This window comes from Juglans regia, chromosome 10, assembly GCF_001411555.2.
Source record: "Juglans regia cultivar Chandler chromosome 10, Walnut 2.0, whole genome shotgun sequence".
NCBI classification, from domain to species: domain Eukaryota; kingdom Viridiplantae; phylum Streptophyta; class Magnoliopsida; order Fagales; family Juglandaceae; genus Juglans; species Juglans regia.
In genome coordinates, this window is record NC_049910.1 from 11,200,416 (window position 1) to 11,217,423 (window position 17,008).

General features: G+C 37.5%; 1 protein-coding gene across 1 annotated transcript; it reads left to right on the forward strand.

The window, feature by feature from the left end:
* Positions 1-6,110: 6,110 nt before the first annotated feature.
* LOC108991740 (uncharacterized protein At4g13200, chloroplastic-like) lies at positions 6,111-16,760 on the forward strand. Its single transcript, XM_018966122.2, has 3 exons — positions 6,111-6,449; positions 8,651-8,805; positions 16,340-16,760. The coding sequence occupies exons 1-3, from the start codon at positions 6,224-6,226 to the stop codon at positions 16,565-16,567; spliced, it is 609 nt and encodes a 202-aa protein (XP_018821667.1). The 5' UTR covers positions 6,111-6,223; the 3' UTR covers positions 16,568-16,760.
* The last annotated feature ends 248 nt before the right edge of the window (positions 16,761-17,008 follow it).

Below are 17,008 nucleotides of genomic sequence, written 5' to 3' on the forward strand. Positions count from 1 at the left end.
TTATCTTTGGTATGCAAGTTACAAAATAAAAAGCCACATAGTATGTTATTTGTGATTAGTAAGGCTTATATGACTCTGATCTCAAAAGGGTTTTTTTGGCTAAATCTATGGTTGTCAAAATCCTGAAAATCTAGAGCCGAGGGAGACCAAAAAATGCATATACGATTTGCTTGGTTCTATGAAGGAATAAGAGAGCAAGCTGAGTGTCGCCGTGAAAGGTGGCATGTAAATTCCTACACATTTGTGATGAGGCCTGAGTCTCACACTGATCCTGTGTATCCAAACTGGAAGGGTGGCATTAGGTGGATGGAACGGGTATGGATATTTCAATGATGGGGCGCGTGTATGATGGTGGCAAACGGACTAGGACAAATTTGACTTCCAATGTCCAACAAAATGAGAGAAAAAATAGGAAGGAAACAGGGAAAGAATGAAGACGGAGAGAGAGAGAGAGGTAAAGGATTGATCAGAAGAAAGCAGACCACATGAACAGTGACATATTAAAGATTTTTGTTTTCTTTCTTTTCTTGGGATAGTTTGGGTTGGAGATAGAGAGACTTCTTGCTGCATGGGTAGGTATAGAAGCTCTTAATAGGTTGAGCTTTTAATAAATTTGCGACTGATTAAAACCTAGGGAGATAAAGAAAAACCATGATGAAAGGGATAATAATCTCAAACTAGTCATCAAGATGTTCTAAATGATCAAGAGTTTCTTTGTTAGTTTCATGATGAGTTTAGTACCTATATATAGCTACTTCCAAATCAAGAAATTAAGAGCGAGGAAGAAGATCGATCGATGCATCTGTCATGGGAGACCTCATGCACTGTCTGGGTTTCATTTCATTCCATCCCGATCTAGATCAGCCATGGCAGGAAAAAGAGGAAGATAAGAACGGAATCTGAGGTACAGGGCGCAGCTGAAATCATGTTCATTGAGAGGACATGCACTTTGTTTTTGCAGAGAAATTATTTCTTCGGGCCTTTGGACTTTGCTTTTGGTCTTTTCAAACACATCATCCAAGAAAAGCTACTAGCCGATACCAACCAACCAACCAATCAAAGTGATGAGGCCGCACTCCCCCATGATTTGATAATAATAACAGTATCATCATCATTTCATACTATTCAATAATAATCTGTTACCAAATTAATCATATGCCACATAATGGTAGTGCTTTTGTTCGAAAAAGAAAAAGATTCATTCAACCAAAGTTCTTAGTGTACGATCTTGACTTTTGTCAGTTCAGGTCATATTATTTACACACACATACATACATATATATATATATATATGTATGTGATTGTAATGCCATGATCATATGACCATAAAGGTCCCCATAATGGAACATAGAGCTAGTCATGAGGAGATGACAATTATGCTGGAAATTCTAAATATTTGTGGGTCGGAATAAAAATAAACATTTGAAGTGGTTCGAAAAATATTTACTTTGATATCTCTCTCCTGCTTAATGTGCCGGTCTCTCTCATTAAAAGTACTTGAACTTGAGAGGATGGGCTATTATTATGAGGGAAGCTATACAGCTTCCTACTATTACGCAACTTCCGCACACCTCTTACGTGGCCTTTTTTTTTTTTATTATTTTTAACCTTAAAATCATGCGTTTTGATATAGGGACCTATTTTATTTTATTTTTCCTCCTCCCGCGTACGTCGTCCTGCCTCCCAAAAAAAAAAAATCACACTGGGTATGAATAACCCCCAATATCTCTTGACCAAGGTTATGGGCCGATGAGCAGTGCGAGAGAGAACAATGTCGAAGAATAATAATCTTGCCCAAGGAAAAAAGGCAGCATGAATTCGATCTCCAAAGGAAGAAAAAAGATAAGGAAACGATGATGAAGAAGCTTCAAGCAAAGAAGAATAAGATGAAAGTTGATGGTGGCGACAAGAAAAAAAAGTGGAAGTGGGTTTCAAGTGGGAAAGAGAAGTGAAGACCAAATTGACAACCTCGTCAAAAGCTAAAGCTGCCAAAGCCATGGAGGTTGACAAATGAGATCCGATTTGAACAATTTCATACAAATATATATATATAAAAAACCCAGTATCTCTTCTTGTAGAAATTGAAGTTGTAGAAATTGAAGATAAAAAAAAAAACTTGAAAATAGAATCTCGAAACAAATAACAATTGTGATAAGTATAAAACTAAAAATAATCTGTAAAATTGAAAAGATAAGAAATTGACCAAAAAAAAGATCCAAACATGATTTGTAAATAAACACTCAACAGATCTCACAAATAGAGAGAACAGAGGTGTGTGTCTTGAGTTTTCTAGACGATTGCGGTTGGTTGTCGTCGAAAATTGACGGAATAGAGGTTTAGACAGGCGGAGGAAGAGCATCGCGATTGTTCTTCATGGAAGCTTGGCGAGACAGCGATGCGAAAAGAGAGGATGTAGTCTCGTTCAGTAACGGAGAGAAAAATAGAGAGAAAACGAGAGAGATGTGGAAGATGGGGCCTTAGGAGAAAAAGTTTTGTGAAAAATGAGTATGGACTCCAACAACTGAGAAGGGGAACGTGGGTGAGGATGAGGAACAAAGAAGGCTCGAGTAAGGGAGAAAAGGATGGTTGAGGAAAGTTGGGGGAGTGTTGGGTGAGAGAGAAGAACCGTGACGTGTGGCTATAGACCGGTTCGTGTGGTGTGTGATGATAAACCGGTAGTTGAGTAGATTTTTTCATTATTATATCATGTCCTTGCATTTTATGTAGCATTCTTAGGGAGAGAGAACAAAGTAAAGTTCATTACTTGAGTATATAGCTAGCTTTCTAATTTATTTTTTTTTTAATGAAAAACAACTACAATGAGTCCATGCTCCTTATTTATAGCTTTCTAATTTAAGGTGGTTTTTTCCACTACGAAAATCTAACATGCAAGAAGAAAGTAGAAAAAGAGGGATATTTCTATAGGCCTGCGTTGAAGCTGCCCATTGCACCAAATTATGTGTGCATCGATTTTTGTCACGATATATTTTTTCAAATTTCCATACTTCGAATTAAATTGCCAAGAAGGTGCTTGATGTCTCTGATGATGTTTTGCATAGTCCAATCTGATGCTTGTTTCTTATTGTTTATTGCTTGAACAACCAGATTTGAATCACCTTGGACTATGATTTTCTTGAGCTTAAGTTTGTCAGCTTCTTCTATTATCATCAAGGCTAACCGCAGCTGCCTCTCCTATGTTGGCCGCGTTGTTGCTTTGAATAAAGTTTGTTTTCACCATTACTACATTTCCTGAATCAGATCTACAAATTGTAGCAAGAGTATTGCCTTCTTTTCTAACCACCACATCAAAAGATAGAAGAAACCCTCTAGATGGGATTTTTCTAGAATTTTTTGGGACTTTTAATATCTGGGTCCATGCTTTTGTGTGTTTTGAGTATGACTTTTTATATAAAAGAATTAATGATCAATAATCTTTATATATATAAATATATATATATATATAACATCCTTATTTATCTGAGAAAAATTATTAATTAGATACTAATTCTGAAATAGAGGTGACGTACTGATATTTGTATCTTATCACAAGATGTGATCATATCAGTTATAAATTACGATTGCAAAACTCTAGGAGAGATCGATGCCACTTATAATAAGAGAGATTATGGTAATCAAAATGTTATGTACGTTTAATTGAAAATATTACTGCAAATTATTGATCTGATGATCACAAGAAGATCAAGAACATGATTATAAGATATATATATATATATATACCAGCGAATTATTTTTTATTCCACTCCAATAGAATACATTATTATTCATGCGAAGTTTGAGAATATTTGCTAATTAATTACAACTAAAAATGAAGGATCGAAATTATTCCACTCCGTTAGATCACTTTTGCCCATATTTATTGAGAAGGATCGAAATTATATATAATGATGACGACGTTCCTGACCATATATACATACTTACTATAGCTTAATTAGCATCTAATTATAATAATGGTGCTTATAATTATTTGGGTAATAATGAATGTTTTAATTTCTACCATGCATCTCCCATGCATGCAGCTCCCTAAACATACAGTAGGCACCACCTAGCTAGCTACACTAATTTGGATAAAACAAGCATCCCATGTTTTTTAAGTGAGTAATATTATACATCATACTCTTATCCTTTTTTTTTTTTGAATGAAACATACTCATTTAATTAATAAACCAAAGTTACAAATGTGACTTATCAATACAAGAAGTTCTAGTACATAGGAAATCCAGTCTATAAGCCAACTAACGCAACAGTTCTGGGGCTTCCCCACACACAAATACATTTGTGGCGGACATTGTCTTAACTTCTAATCAAACAATCTCATAACAGAAAATGCGCTCTGTAAAAACAGAACTTAATGGCCCTCTCTATCCTCCTAGGGAAGACGAGTACAGGACACTGCTATGGACATCACGTCCTATAGCCTATTCCTATTTTATTAAAAACTAAACTAACAAACAACTACAAATAACCACATTAACAACTACAAGACCACAAGCTCTGGTGAGACCCCAGACGTTACGCCCACCACAAGCATCGTCATCTCGAGCCCTGGTGAAACAAGCACCTAGCGTACATACGGACCACAATAGCCTGACCGTATAACCACCAGCCGTAGCATCGCCCATCACTCTTGAAAGCCTTGCCCCCGGATTACGTCTAATCTAAAAGCTCAAACCTCACTCGGGTCAACAAAAGTAACACCAACACCAGAAACAAAACAACTACAAAACACTGAAACGGACAACAACAAAGAAATGAAAAAAAAAAAAACAGAACAAAAAATACAAAACGGATTAACAGTATACAATTGTCGGCATTGTTTCATACAGAAACTATTCACGTTGGGAGGAAAGCCGACGGTCAGACTTGGAAGACCCGGAGTCAGAGGTTCCACAGCAACCGAGTGTGGTGTCGGGCACTGTCATCCTATTTTGATCATACTAAGTAGTATGTGGCACATTCATCACCATTAGATAGTAAAAAAGTATGCAATAAATGATCATATAATGGTGATAAATATACCACATCTTACTTAGTGAGATGAAAGTAGGATGATAGTATGGTGTATAGAATTTTCCTTTTGAAGTTAATTGATCAAGAACACAGAGTACTTAGCTCTCTCTCTTCTCTCTCTCTCTCTCTCTCTCTATATATATATATATATATTGATGATCTTCCTTATATTTATAGTTTTTCAAGCTTGGTTTTTACTTGTAAACGACATTCTCCCGTTAAAAGTGAGGGTTGATCATTAATAAAATTGGGGTTTCTTTTTTGTTTTAGATAAAATATATAAAATAATTTATTTTTTTAAGCAAAATAGTTTGGTTTTAAGACACGACGTTGGATCATTGTTGTCTTTGGGAAAATAAACATGACAGTATGTATATCAACAAAAGTATATGTATTCACTAAAGCTAGTTTAAAACAAAAAAAAGCTAGGGATCTAAAATCAACATGTAAATGAAAATAATAAACATGAGTAATAGGTACATATAATTATTTTTAGAACTTTTTATATAATTTTATATTTTATACAAAAGGAAAGACAATTCATGAAATTCAATTCAGATGAAAACTCAAACTTGAAAATTTTTTATTTTTATTTTTATAAATATTAAAGTAGATAAATTATTAAATAAATTGTAAAATAATTATGTCCATATTATTACACATTTGATTGGGTTTTGTGGACTCATGAGCATCATTTATGGTCAGTCTAGGCTGTGTCACTCCTTTCATTCTGGGCTTTATGCTCACGGCCTTTTATCAATCTCCTAACGAGGTTGGGCTTTATACTGGTCATTTTTCGAGGGCCGTTTAACCCGAATAACTTTCCACTTGATCCAAATCCGCTTGTTGCTGTTTTGTTTTTTGAGAAATACTAGTACGTTGCTTAAATTTATCTCTTATTTTCACTGTTCATTGATTTTATTTATTTAATAATTAAAAAATAACTTTGATTTGTTTTTTTTTTTTATTATTTTTTAAAAATATTAAAAAAATATAAAAATAAATAAATAAAATAAATTTGTGCTGACCGACATGCCGGCAGCGATATTGCTGGGCGGCAGCTAGCACTACTCTTTGTTTTTTCTGCCTTTGTTCTTTTTTCGGGAAGCTTTTTTATTGCGTTTGACCGACGAGAAAAATCAAGTTACATATAGAAGAGGAGACGATGAAATTTTGAGATACAGGAAAGGAAAAAATGAGTGGGGTTTCAGCTTCAGCTTCAGCTTCCCCACCTACTTTTTCTTCTTCACCGTCTATACGCCAATCTACGAGTTACTACCATGCGTCGAACTCCCTCTTTCCTCGTACTCTATCTTTCTCTAATGTCGAGTTTAGAGGTCTCAGATTTTCTGGAGTGGAAGGACCTCATAGAGTCAGAATATGCTGCAATAGCAGCACCCAACCTGGCGGTTCTGGCTCTGGTACAGTACCCGTTTTCTCAAAATTTGTATCTCTTTTCAAGTGTTATAGGTTGCTATATTGTGGTGAAATGGCCTGAGAGCGGTTAGTTGTTAGAATATGTGAAGTGGGTATCTTAGAGAACGTGTTCGGATGACTTTGTTAAGAAATGAATAAACTCGATTCTTCATGTGTGCTCGATAATGACATGGGATTTGCTCTTTGATAGGATGGATATATTTCTTTATATCTTAATTTTGAGCCTTACGATTTGGTTGAGGTTCATTATGGCTTCCACCTTAGATTTCATCCTTTATTCGCATATATGTTTGATATTTATCTTCTGCTTTACTTTGTTGTGTCATATCTGAAACATGCGTCTGTCCCATCCGTTGCTGCTTTTTGAATGTAACTGGGGAGTCAACTTATGTTACATTGAAAGCTTATCTTTATATGGAGTTTGCAAATATTGTATTTTTCAAGATATGGGTATTTAAGTAGGTAGGTGGGGTTTTGACATTGGCTAGAATATCAATGTGGAGTTAATCCATATATTTCAAATGTTTTGGCAAAAATGCATAAAGTTCTTTTGGCGAGAAAGAATTAATGGTTTTTGACTTAAAAAATGGCACGGTGGATGTGCACACCATGAAATTAGAGATCTCCCGAGTGGAAGTTGGAACTACCTGGGTGTTTTGAAGATAACCAATGTGAATGATCAATTCCAGTGAATAAATGCTTATGTGCCCTTGTGATTGAGGAGAGCTTTGATTAAGTCTTTCCAGCAACCAGCTTGTTAGGGGATAGTTTGGTTATGCCTTTTTTATGATGCAGATCTGCCTTGTTAAGTTGGTGGACTAATGATGAAGGGACACGTGAATGCTGGAGGACTTACCATATTTTGTACTATCTGATTGGATTGAAGCTTGTTTGGGGATCAGGAAGTTAATTGCTTGTTAGGCATTGCATCTGCGGGCAGCTAAATTGCAATAATAACAGAATCTTGGGTTTCGAGAACATTTCTAGACTTGGTAATGAGTTTAGAAACATTGTGTGCTGTTGATTGAGACTAGGTGGTATATATTTGACCAAAGTGTCGGATTAATTCTCTCTTAAAACAACCAAAACAGGCTTTTTTACTCCATTAACTCTGTAAATGCAGTCATTTCTGTTTTTTTTGGTTCGGGAACTCCTTCCCATCCCCCCACCCCACCAAAAGTAATGAGTTTAGAAACATTGTGGGCTGTTGATTGAGACTAGGGTGGTATATATTTGACCAAAGTGTCGGATTAATTCTCTCTTAAAACAACCAAAACAGGTTTTTTTACTCCATTAACTCTGTAAATGCAGAGTCATTTCTGTTTTTTTGGTTTGGGAACTCCTTCCCATCCCCCCACCCCACCAAAAAAAAAAAAGAGTCACAAAGTAGTTTGCTTACATGGCTTGAGGAACTTAATCCGTAGAAAGTGCCTCTGTGGGGAACAACCGATTGGATATCCTGGATAAGATTTGGCAAGAGAACCTGCAGTGTCCATGAAAGCATTTGTTATTATTGGGTCCTTCTAGCTTCTGTCACTTTTGTTTTGCTTTCTCAGTTTTGATAGGGGAATAATCAAGTAAAATCCACATACGGAAAACACTAAATAGAAAGAAAGTCACAGAACTAAGAACTTGGGATTTCTTTAGGAAGTGGATTTGTACAAGGGCCTACTAGGATCATTACTATACACTTTTCCAGACTGTGCTTAGCAGATTTTGATTATATGGCTTCTTTATTTCTTTTGTCACCATCTTCTATTATTGTTTCTTCGCCTACCATTATGCATTTTTTTAGCCGTTTGCATCTATGTGTGGGGATTTGGGTGTGGCGAGGAGACCTTACCAATTACCCCATATGGCGAACTGTTTCTTTTTTTTAAATTTTTTTTCAACAGCTTTCTTTAATTTTTTAATTTTTTAAATTTTTAAATTTTTTTAGAAAGTTGTTAGTGATTTACTGTCTCAGGCTAATAAATTGGGGTATTTTTTTACATGATTACCCTCCCAGGAAGAGAGGTAGTGACAGAAGAAAGAAGGAAACTTCAATTAATTGGAAGAATTTTTCTTTGCTTTATAAATATCTTTTTACTTATGAAAGAAAAATGATGTTGATCTTTTATGAACATTTCAAGTGTACAATAGCACTTTTGTTGTTTGCAAACAAGTGAGGAACTGAATCTTGTAGGTGATAGCGAGAGCAGGAGTATTCTGGATGCATTTTTCTTGGGAAAAGCTGTAGCAGAAGCCCTAAATGAGCGTATTGAATCTACAGTTGGGGAGTTCTTGAGTTCAATTGGTAGGCTGCAAGCTGAGCAACAAAAGCAAGTGCAGGACTTCCAGGTAATGAGCAATTCAACTTACAGTATATCAACAATAAATTCATTACTAATTCAAAGCTGTAGTATTTTGTTGGAAAGGAAAATCTGAAAAATAATTACATCATCCCTTGGATGAAGTGCATATCAAGGTAACCACAATATTGCTATTATGCTTGCTACTAGTATTGTTAGTTTGATTATGGAAAACAGCATGTAAAAATGATGAAAAATTTTATTTTAATCATTATGGTGAAATTGATTGTTCTTCACATTCAGTCTCATTCTTGTGCTATAGAAGCATTTTGTAATATCTTTTGATTCATTTCTAGGATGTACTTTTCCAAATCTGTTGGAGCTCTTTTTTTTTTTTTTTTATAGGTAAAATTAGAATTTTATTGATATAAGAGGCATCACCCAGGTACGCTGGTAGCATACAATGAACATGCCTAATTACATCTAAGCACTAGTGAGAGTTACAAGCAAATCATGAAGGTTGTCCATATTACAAATAATGGCCAAAGCCCAGGAAAGTAATGTATTGTAAAAAAATCGCTTCAGCTCATCCACATAATGCTCCATGTCTTCAAAGCACATCTTGTTTCGCTCCAGCCACAAGCACCTCATAATGCAATGAGGGATCATTCTCCACACAGCAACGATGTGGACATTTCCCCCGATACCTCTCCAGTAGCACATAATATCCCTAACTCTTCCAAGCATAACCCATGCCACCCCAATCCTATTAAAGATCTCATTCCAGAAACACTGGGCCACTTCACAATGTAACAAAAGATGATCAACTGATTCCCCATCACTTGCACATAAAGCACCAATCTGAAATAATGAGACACATTTTCTTAAATTATCTGAGGTGAGAATCCGCCTAAGAGATGCAATCCAAATGAAGAAAGCAATCTTGGAAGGTACATTGCACTTCCAGATAGCCTTCCAAGGATAGCTATGATCATTAGAAAATCCCAATAGTGCCTTATAGAAAGAGCGCATCGAGTATTTTTTATTTCCACTCGGATTCCACAACAGCCTAACCCTCATCTCATTGACAATCGACATTGCATATAATGAATCAAAGAAACCAGTAAACATGTCCAACTCCCAATCTTGAGCGTTCTCGAAAATCTTGCATTCCAATGGATAGCACCAATAAATCAGCCATAACAGCCTCTTTGTCACAAGCAATTTGGTAAAGCATAGGAAACACCTGCTTAAGAGCCATGTCACTGCACCACACATCGTGCTAAAAGTAAACATTGTTGCCTCTTCCAATTGCAAATCTGAAAAATTGAGAGAATCTTCCCCATCCAACTCTTATATTTTTCCACAATCCCACACCATGTGTCCCCCTAACTTCATTAGAGCACCACCCCCGAATGCTCCCATACTTAGACTCTATGACTTCTCTCCATAAGCCCTCTCCTTCCCTATGATACCTCCACAACCATTTCCCCAAAAGTGCTTTGTTGAACACCCTTACATTACGCACCCCCAACCCACCACATATTATTGGTGAGCAAACTTTATCCCTTCCTACAGGATGGAACTTAGTTTCATCCCCCATTTCTTCCCAAAGAAAGCTATGGAAAGTTTCAATAAGAAAAGCCACACTTGCAGATATCGGAAATAAGGATAGAAAATAAGTAGAGAGATTATATAAAGTGCTCTTAATGAGAGTCAATCTACCTCCCTTGGACAAATATATCCGTTTCCACCCGGCCAATCTTCTTTCAATTTTTTCTAACACACCACCCCAAATAGATTTTGTCTTGAATGCAGCCTCCAATGGAAGACCAACGTAGTTCAAGGGCAGCGAAGCAATCTTACAACCCAAGATAGTTGCAAAGCCTTGAATATTGTTCACACCACCCACATGAACCATTTCAGATTTCGAGAGATTTACCTTCAGGCCTGAAATCGCTTAAAAAAAAAGTAATACAGCCCTTAAGTACTGCATATGATCACTGTTCGGCTCACAAAACAGCAATGTGTCATCAAAGCTTTTTGGGTCATTAGGGACTTTCTATTATGGGCAAGGTGTTTTTTTGTATACATTCAGTGTACTTGGTTACTCCTTTTGATATATATAATATTTTTACTTATAAAAAAAAAAGTGAGATATAGTGACACCTCCCACAGAGAATCCAACAATAAAGCCTCTATTAACAGCTGCACTCAACATACAACTCAATGCGTCTATAACAATGACAAAAAGCAAAGGGGAGAGGGGGTCTCCTTGTCTTAATTCCCTAAAGCTGTTAAAGAATCCTTCTGGTGCTCCATTTACCAAAAATGAGTAGTGAACCGTAGTTATAAAATGCCAAATCCATGAAATCCATCTCTGCCCAAAACCGCACCTCCCAAGTAAATAACACAGAAAATCCCAATTAATGTGGTCATAGACCTTCTCCATGTCCAGCTTACACAAGAGTCTGAGTGTACCCTCCTTGAGTCTACGATCTAGGCATTTGGTTGCAATCAACACTGAATCCAAGATTTGTCTTCCCTTTACAAATGCATTTTGGGGTTTTGATATAATACTTTACTCAAAACCTTACTCATGCGATTGACAAGCACCTTTGAAATAATCTTATACACCCCATTTATGAGACTAATAGGCCAAAAATCTTTCACCCCCACTGCCCCAACTTTCTTATGGATAAGAGCAATGAAAGACGCATTAATGTTTTTTTCGAATTAACCAAAAGTGTATAACTCCTGAAAAACCTGCATGATATCCTCTCCTACCACATCCCAACAATCATGATAAAAGGCCATCGAAAACCCATCCGGCCCTGGGGCTTTATTCTTGGCCATTCCACGAAGAACCTCCTCTACTTCAAAAGGTCTCTCCAACCACACAGAGCTTACTTGATCAATGTTCTCAAAAGGCATACTATCCAATTTGGGTCTCCATGGGGATTTTTCAGCAAGTAGATCTTCATAGTAAGTGACAATATGGTTCTTAATAGCATCATAGTTAGAGTATACTTGTCCCTCGACCTGAAGCACCTCGATAGCTTTATTCCTACGTTGAGAATTAGCCAACCGGTGGAAAAATTTTGTACAACGGTCCCCTTCCTTCAACCAATGGGCTCTTGACTTTTGTCTCAAATGAGATTTCCTCCATTAGTAGCACCTTCTCCATCTCCGAAGTGATAGCTACTTTCCTACAAGAGTACTCTTCAAAAAGAGGAGCGCTCACCTCCTTTACCTCCAAGTCCTTTAAATCCTCCATAAGAGACCTTTTTTGACTATTAATGTGTCCGAAGACTTCAGCATTCCAACTCTTCAAATCCCTCTTCAGTGCTTTCAATTTCCTAGCCAGGATAAAGCTGGGTGAACCCTCAAAAGAGTACAAGGTCCACCACGATCTCACTTTCTCCACAAAACCCTAAACTTTTAGCCATATATTTTCGAACTTAAAAGTATTGTTTACCCTCATGAATGCCTCCACAATCCAGTACAATGGGGAAATGGTCCGAGCAAACTCTATCCAATCTCTTCTGTAACATGATAGAGTAATGTACCTCCCATGAAGGAGACACAAAAAATCTATCTAAACGAGACCACGCTCGATTATTAGACCAAGTGTGTACACCACCAACATGTGGTAAGTCCACCAGATCCATATAAAAAATCAATTCAGAAAACTCATTCATTGCCTGGCTATGTCGGACTTCTCCCGATCTTTCGCTAGGAAACCTAGTGATATTAAAATCACTGCCAATGTACCATGGTAAGCTCCACCAGCTGCCCAAACCTGCTAATGTCGCCCATAAGATCTTCCTATGTGTGTCCATGTTTGGCCCATACACACCAACGAAAGCCCAACAAAAACCGTCCTCCACTTTTTTAAATCAACACGCTACCATATAATTTCCAGCACACTCCTCAATAGACTCAACCACCCTCGAATCCCACATAATAATGATGCCCCCACCGAGGCAAGATACATCCATCTCACAAATAGATAGCCCCAAATGGTAGTGATGAAGCTACGATTCATGAATTTCATCTTAGTTTCCTGCAAACAAACAATATCCAACTTCCATTGACATAAAAGATTCTTCACCTGTATACGCTTATTGGGATCATTAAGACCCTGAATGTTCCAAAGAATTCTAGGCTTCATAGGGAGAAATAACCTTTCCCTTGGATCTTCATTTGCTAGTACTCCCCTCCCTTCCCTTCCGTCATAATTGATTGAACAAGTGAGATGTTTTAGCTCCCTCTTTTTCCTAGAAGCAGATTTAGGGGATTGAATCCGACCCTCCTCAATGATGATAAGTAATGCCCTGAATTGCTCATCAAACCCGTCACAAGAGATCCCCACACTCCTGAATATCCTTCACATTTTGAACCACCCAATCTAATAGTGAGCCTCCCAGTGTAAGCAAGGGAGACAAGGTGTGTAGCGGCTCTGGGTCCATCTCGACCTCCCTGTGTGCCAACTGAAGCATATAATTTGTGTCCTCTACCCCCACTACCATCTCTTGGACCAGTTGAGACTGCCCAAAGACCCTCACCAGAGAAGAGAGCACCTGAGCCTCCTCCCTGTTACCCATAGGCCCTGTCTGTGTGTGTTGTGCCGGAGATCCCACGTTTGCCAATGAGAAAATGTTAGGATCCATTTCCAGATCGACTGTCGGCAACTCCCCACTCACCCTCTGAGCCACCTTCGATGATTCCTTGGCCATTCGCGGTCTCGATGGGTTGAGTGGCTTTTGACCTATGGTCCTTGGCACCTCAACTTCATCGTCACCGTTTCGCAGGTCCTCCATCGCCATCAAAGAGCTCCTCCATACCATCTTCTTCTTTTCGCGACTCTGATGGGTGTCTTGCGGGTCTGATGGATACCTTAGCTCCTTCTCTAGCAAGGTTAGCTGATTCTCGCTGGCAGAAGCCACCGCCTCTCCACCCTACCTAACCCTCCACACGAGCTGGGTTTTAGCCCTAAACTTTTCTTTATTTTGCACCCCCTCCGCATGGGCCATTAAGTTTGGATCTAACCCAGCCTTCTGATGCCTTTGGTTTGGACCTAGCCTCCCTCCACCCGCGTTTCCTTGGTTTGGACCCAAATTCATTTGCTTGGAGCCTGGCTATCCTCGTTTAGAAGCACACTGACCTCATCTCCCATGCCCCTTACAGTACCCAATCCACACATTTCTCTTTCTAGGCCCATTACGCTCCGCTTCAACGCACCATATTAGAGCCTCAACCTTCTCCTGTAAATCCGATAGCTGCATTTTCTTTCCAGCAAGGTATTCTACATATCTTCCTCTGCTAGTCCCACGACAGGCCTACCACCTCCACCTCTCCACTGTGTACTTGCTTTCCCAGAGGTAAGTAGAGCCTTTCCACCCCTGTCGGCACAATCTGCTGCACCAGCTCCATGATTCGTGACCTTTTGCTACACCAGAACCACCCTATAAGAGCGAGTTTGAGGGTGGTTCACCTCCACCATTGGCCTCCGCACTACAACTCCTCTGTCGTGAAACTCTTACCCACCCTCCATAATGGGCTCCCACGATGCCTCTGCCATTCTCCTCCAGCCCTTACCTCCCAATTCTTCAGGTATGAAGATGAATCTTTGTCGACCACCACCACCGTACTCCACCAGGGCCATGTAACAGCCTCAAGCATTTGAACACCTTTGCGCAATAAAGCTTCTAGAACCCTCCCTTGTTGTTGTGTAAAATTCATTCTTTTCACCCTTCAGGCAATCCTCCAATGTTTTTGCAAACCACTGGACCATGGGTATTCCTAAACTCATCTCCTTTACCACCCTCCTATTCCTCTCAGTAATGAACAAGAACTTCCCTTCCTTCGACAAGGCAAACGCCATGGATTCTATCACTAAATGTTTCAAAAACCCCATAATCCCCCTAAACGCACTTTAAAAATACTCAACTCAACAGTAATTGCACTAAGAAAATACCATCATTAACATGACATTTAAGCTTAGGAAGAGATCCACCATATATCCACTGCTAGACATAAGAATGCATGCACACACAAACTCGACCGGACTAGACCAAAATGGGGTTTGGTCAGTTTTGGTCCTAATAGATGGAAAATTTTGGGAATCGGTCCGATCTCAAGGTGGGGTTTTTTCACCCCGGACCAGACCGACTGAATCATAACCTATAACCTATAATCATAATCTATAACCTATCACCATTATATATATATATATAAAATAATATATATTTAAATATTTTTTTATAAATTATATATATTATTTTATATAGTAGTTATATAAGTGAATTATATAATTTTTATCTAATCTATCACCATTGATAATATAAAATGTTAAATATATAATTATTAATATGCTGTCAATTAACTAATATATTATATGAATCATGATAAATCATAAATTCATAATTTTATATGCAAAGAGACATACTCTAGTATCTACACCTAATTAAAGTAATTAAGTAAATTTTGTAAGATACCTAAGTTGTAAGTAAGTGTGAAGTATCTATGGTCAATTACAATTATTCATTAACCATATATAAAATGTTAAAATTTTAATATAGACCATTATGCATTAAAATCATAATACAATTTACATAATATTAAGTACTAGGTTTGTAACTATTAACATCATAAATATAATTATAATTAATTATTTTTTAATGAATTAGTTACATAATCCATATTAAATAGCTCACTTAATTTTAATTTTACTAATTTAATTAATTTCTTGTATTAATTTATCTGCTAAAAAAATAAAAGAGGAAAAAAAAATGTTCCTAGCTCATTTGGACTGAATCGGACCGATTGGACTGACTCAACCGATTACTAATGGTCCAGTCCGATCTATAGGGTTAATCAGTCCGGTCCAGTTTGGAAAAAGGGTGGACCGAAATTTTTGGTCCCTGACCCACCCCCTGGGGGACTAGACCGATTACACCCCTAGTTATAACTCTAGTATTATAACTTCCCAAGAAGAAGATTTTCCCCCCTGCTTAGATTGATTGAGACTCAAAATGATGTTGAAGTTTAGATATTTCTGTATCTATATTTGATGTTTGTCCAACCATGACTTCATATTTCAGTTCACAGTGGCCTGTCCTATAAAGTCAACTGATTACAACAAATCTAGCATTATCGAGGTGACAAATATATTTAGGTGGTTCTAGATTTGTTGTGAACTTCTGTAGGGAAATGATAAATGCAATAAAATTTGTTATTGGATTCAGGATTTTTTTTTTTTTTGGGGAATCAGGACGGTGTTTTTTGAATCATAATCGCCAAACTTTTGTAATTCTTCATTCCCGTACAGTTTGAAATAGAGGATATTTATTATTTAGAGTTGGTTTGGATAATGAGATAAGATAGTTTTAGATGAGTTGAATAAAATATTGTTAAAATATTTTTTTTAATTTTTTTTGGATTTGAAAATGTTTAATTGTTTATTATATTTTGTGTGGAAATTTAAAAAAATTGTAATGATGAAATGAAGTGAGGTGAGGTGAGGTGAGGTGAGTTGGTTTCTGTATTCAAACGAGTCCTAATTTATCGATTGAATGCAGGATGAGGTGCTGGAAAGAGCAAAACGAGCCAAGGAGAAAGCAGCATTGGAGGCCATGGAGGCGCAAGGCATCGTTTCCTCCAAGTCTTCTACAGTAAATACAACACCAGTCACAAATTCTGTTAATTCAGTTACTTCACCCTCGGGTCTGACTACGCCAACAGCACAGTCGGAGCAGGATGTCTCAAACAAGGAGGAAACTATTACAGGGGTGTCAAATGATGACTGATTTGTGACTTTGCTGGAATCTATGCAATGAATTTTTATCGTGACATAGGCCGACCCTTTCAACAAATTAGTCTTCATAATTTCCTATATCAAATTTTCATTTATGCTGCCAGATATGTATGATTAAAAACCCAGCACATAAGCTTTGGAACTTAAGCCTTCCAGTTTCAAGTACATACTCTCCCTTTCTCTTATATGCAGTCACGATCTAAGATGCACCCACTTGAAATGCTAAAAAGTGGGTGAGAGAGAAGGTTAAACTAAAAAAGGGGCAAATTTTTTTTCGAGACTCATCTTCTAGGATTTCTATCCGAACTTTAGGGACCGGAGTAAAAGAGAGACAGATATATGAAAATAGACCCTATAACAATTATTGTTGCCCGATCGAATTTCTCAGACAACATTAAACGCTTTAAAACACATACAACAAGAAATTTCTGGA

Coding starts and splice junctions, on each gene's coding strand:
- LOC108991740 (XM_018966122.2), top strand. CDS start 6,224: ATGAGTGGGGTTTCAGCTTCAGCTTCAGCTTCCCCACCTACTTTTTCT. Junction 6,450..8,650: donor ACCTGGCGGTTCTGGCTCTG/GTACAGTACCCG, acceptor TGAATCTTGTAG/GTGATAGCGAGAGCAGGAGT. Junction 8,806..16,339: donor AGCAAGTGCAGGACTTCCAG/GTAATGAGCAAT, acceptor GATTGAATGCAG/GATGAGGTGCTGGAAAGAGC.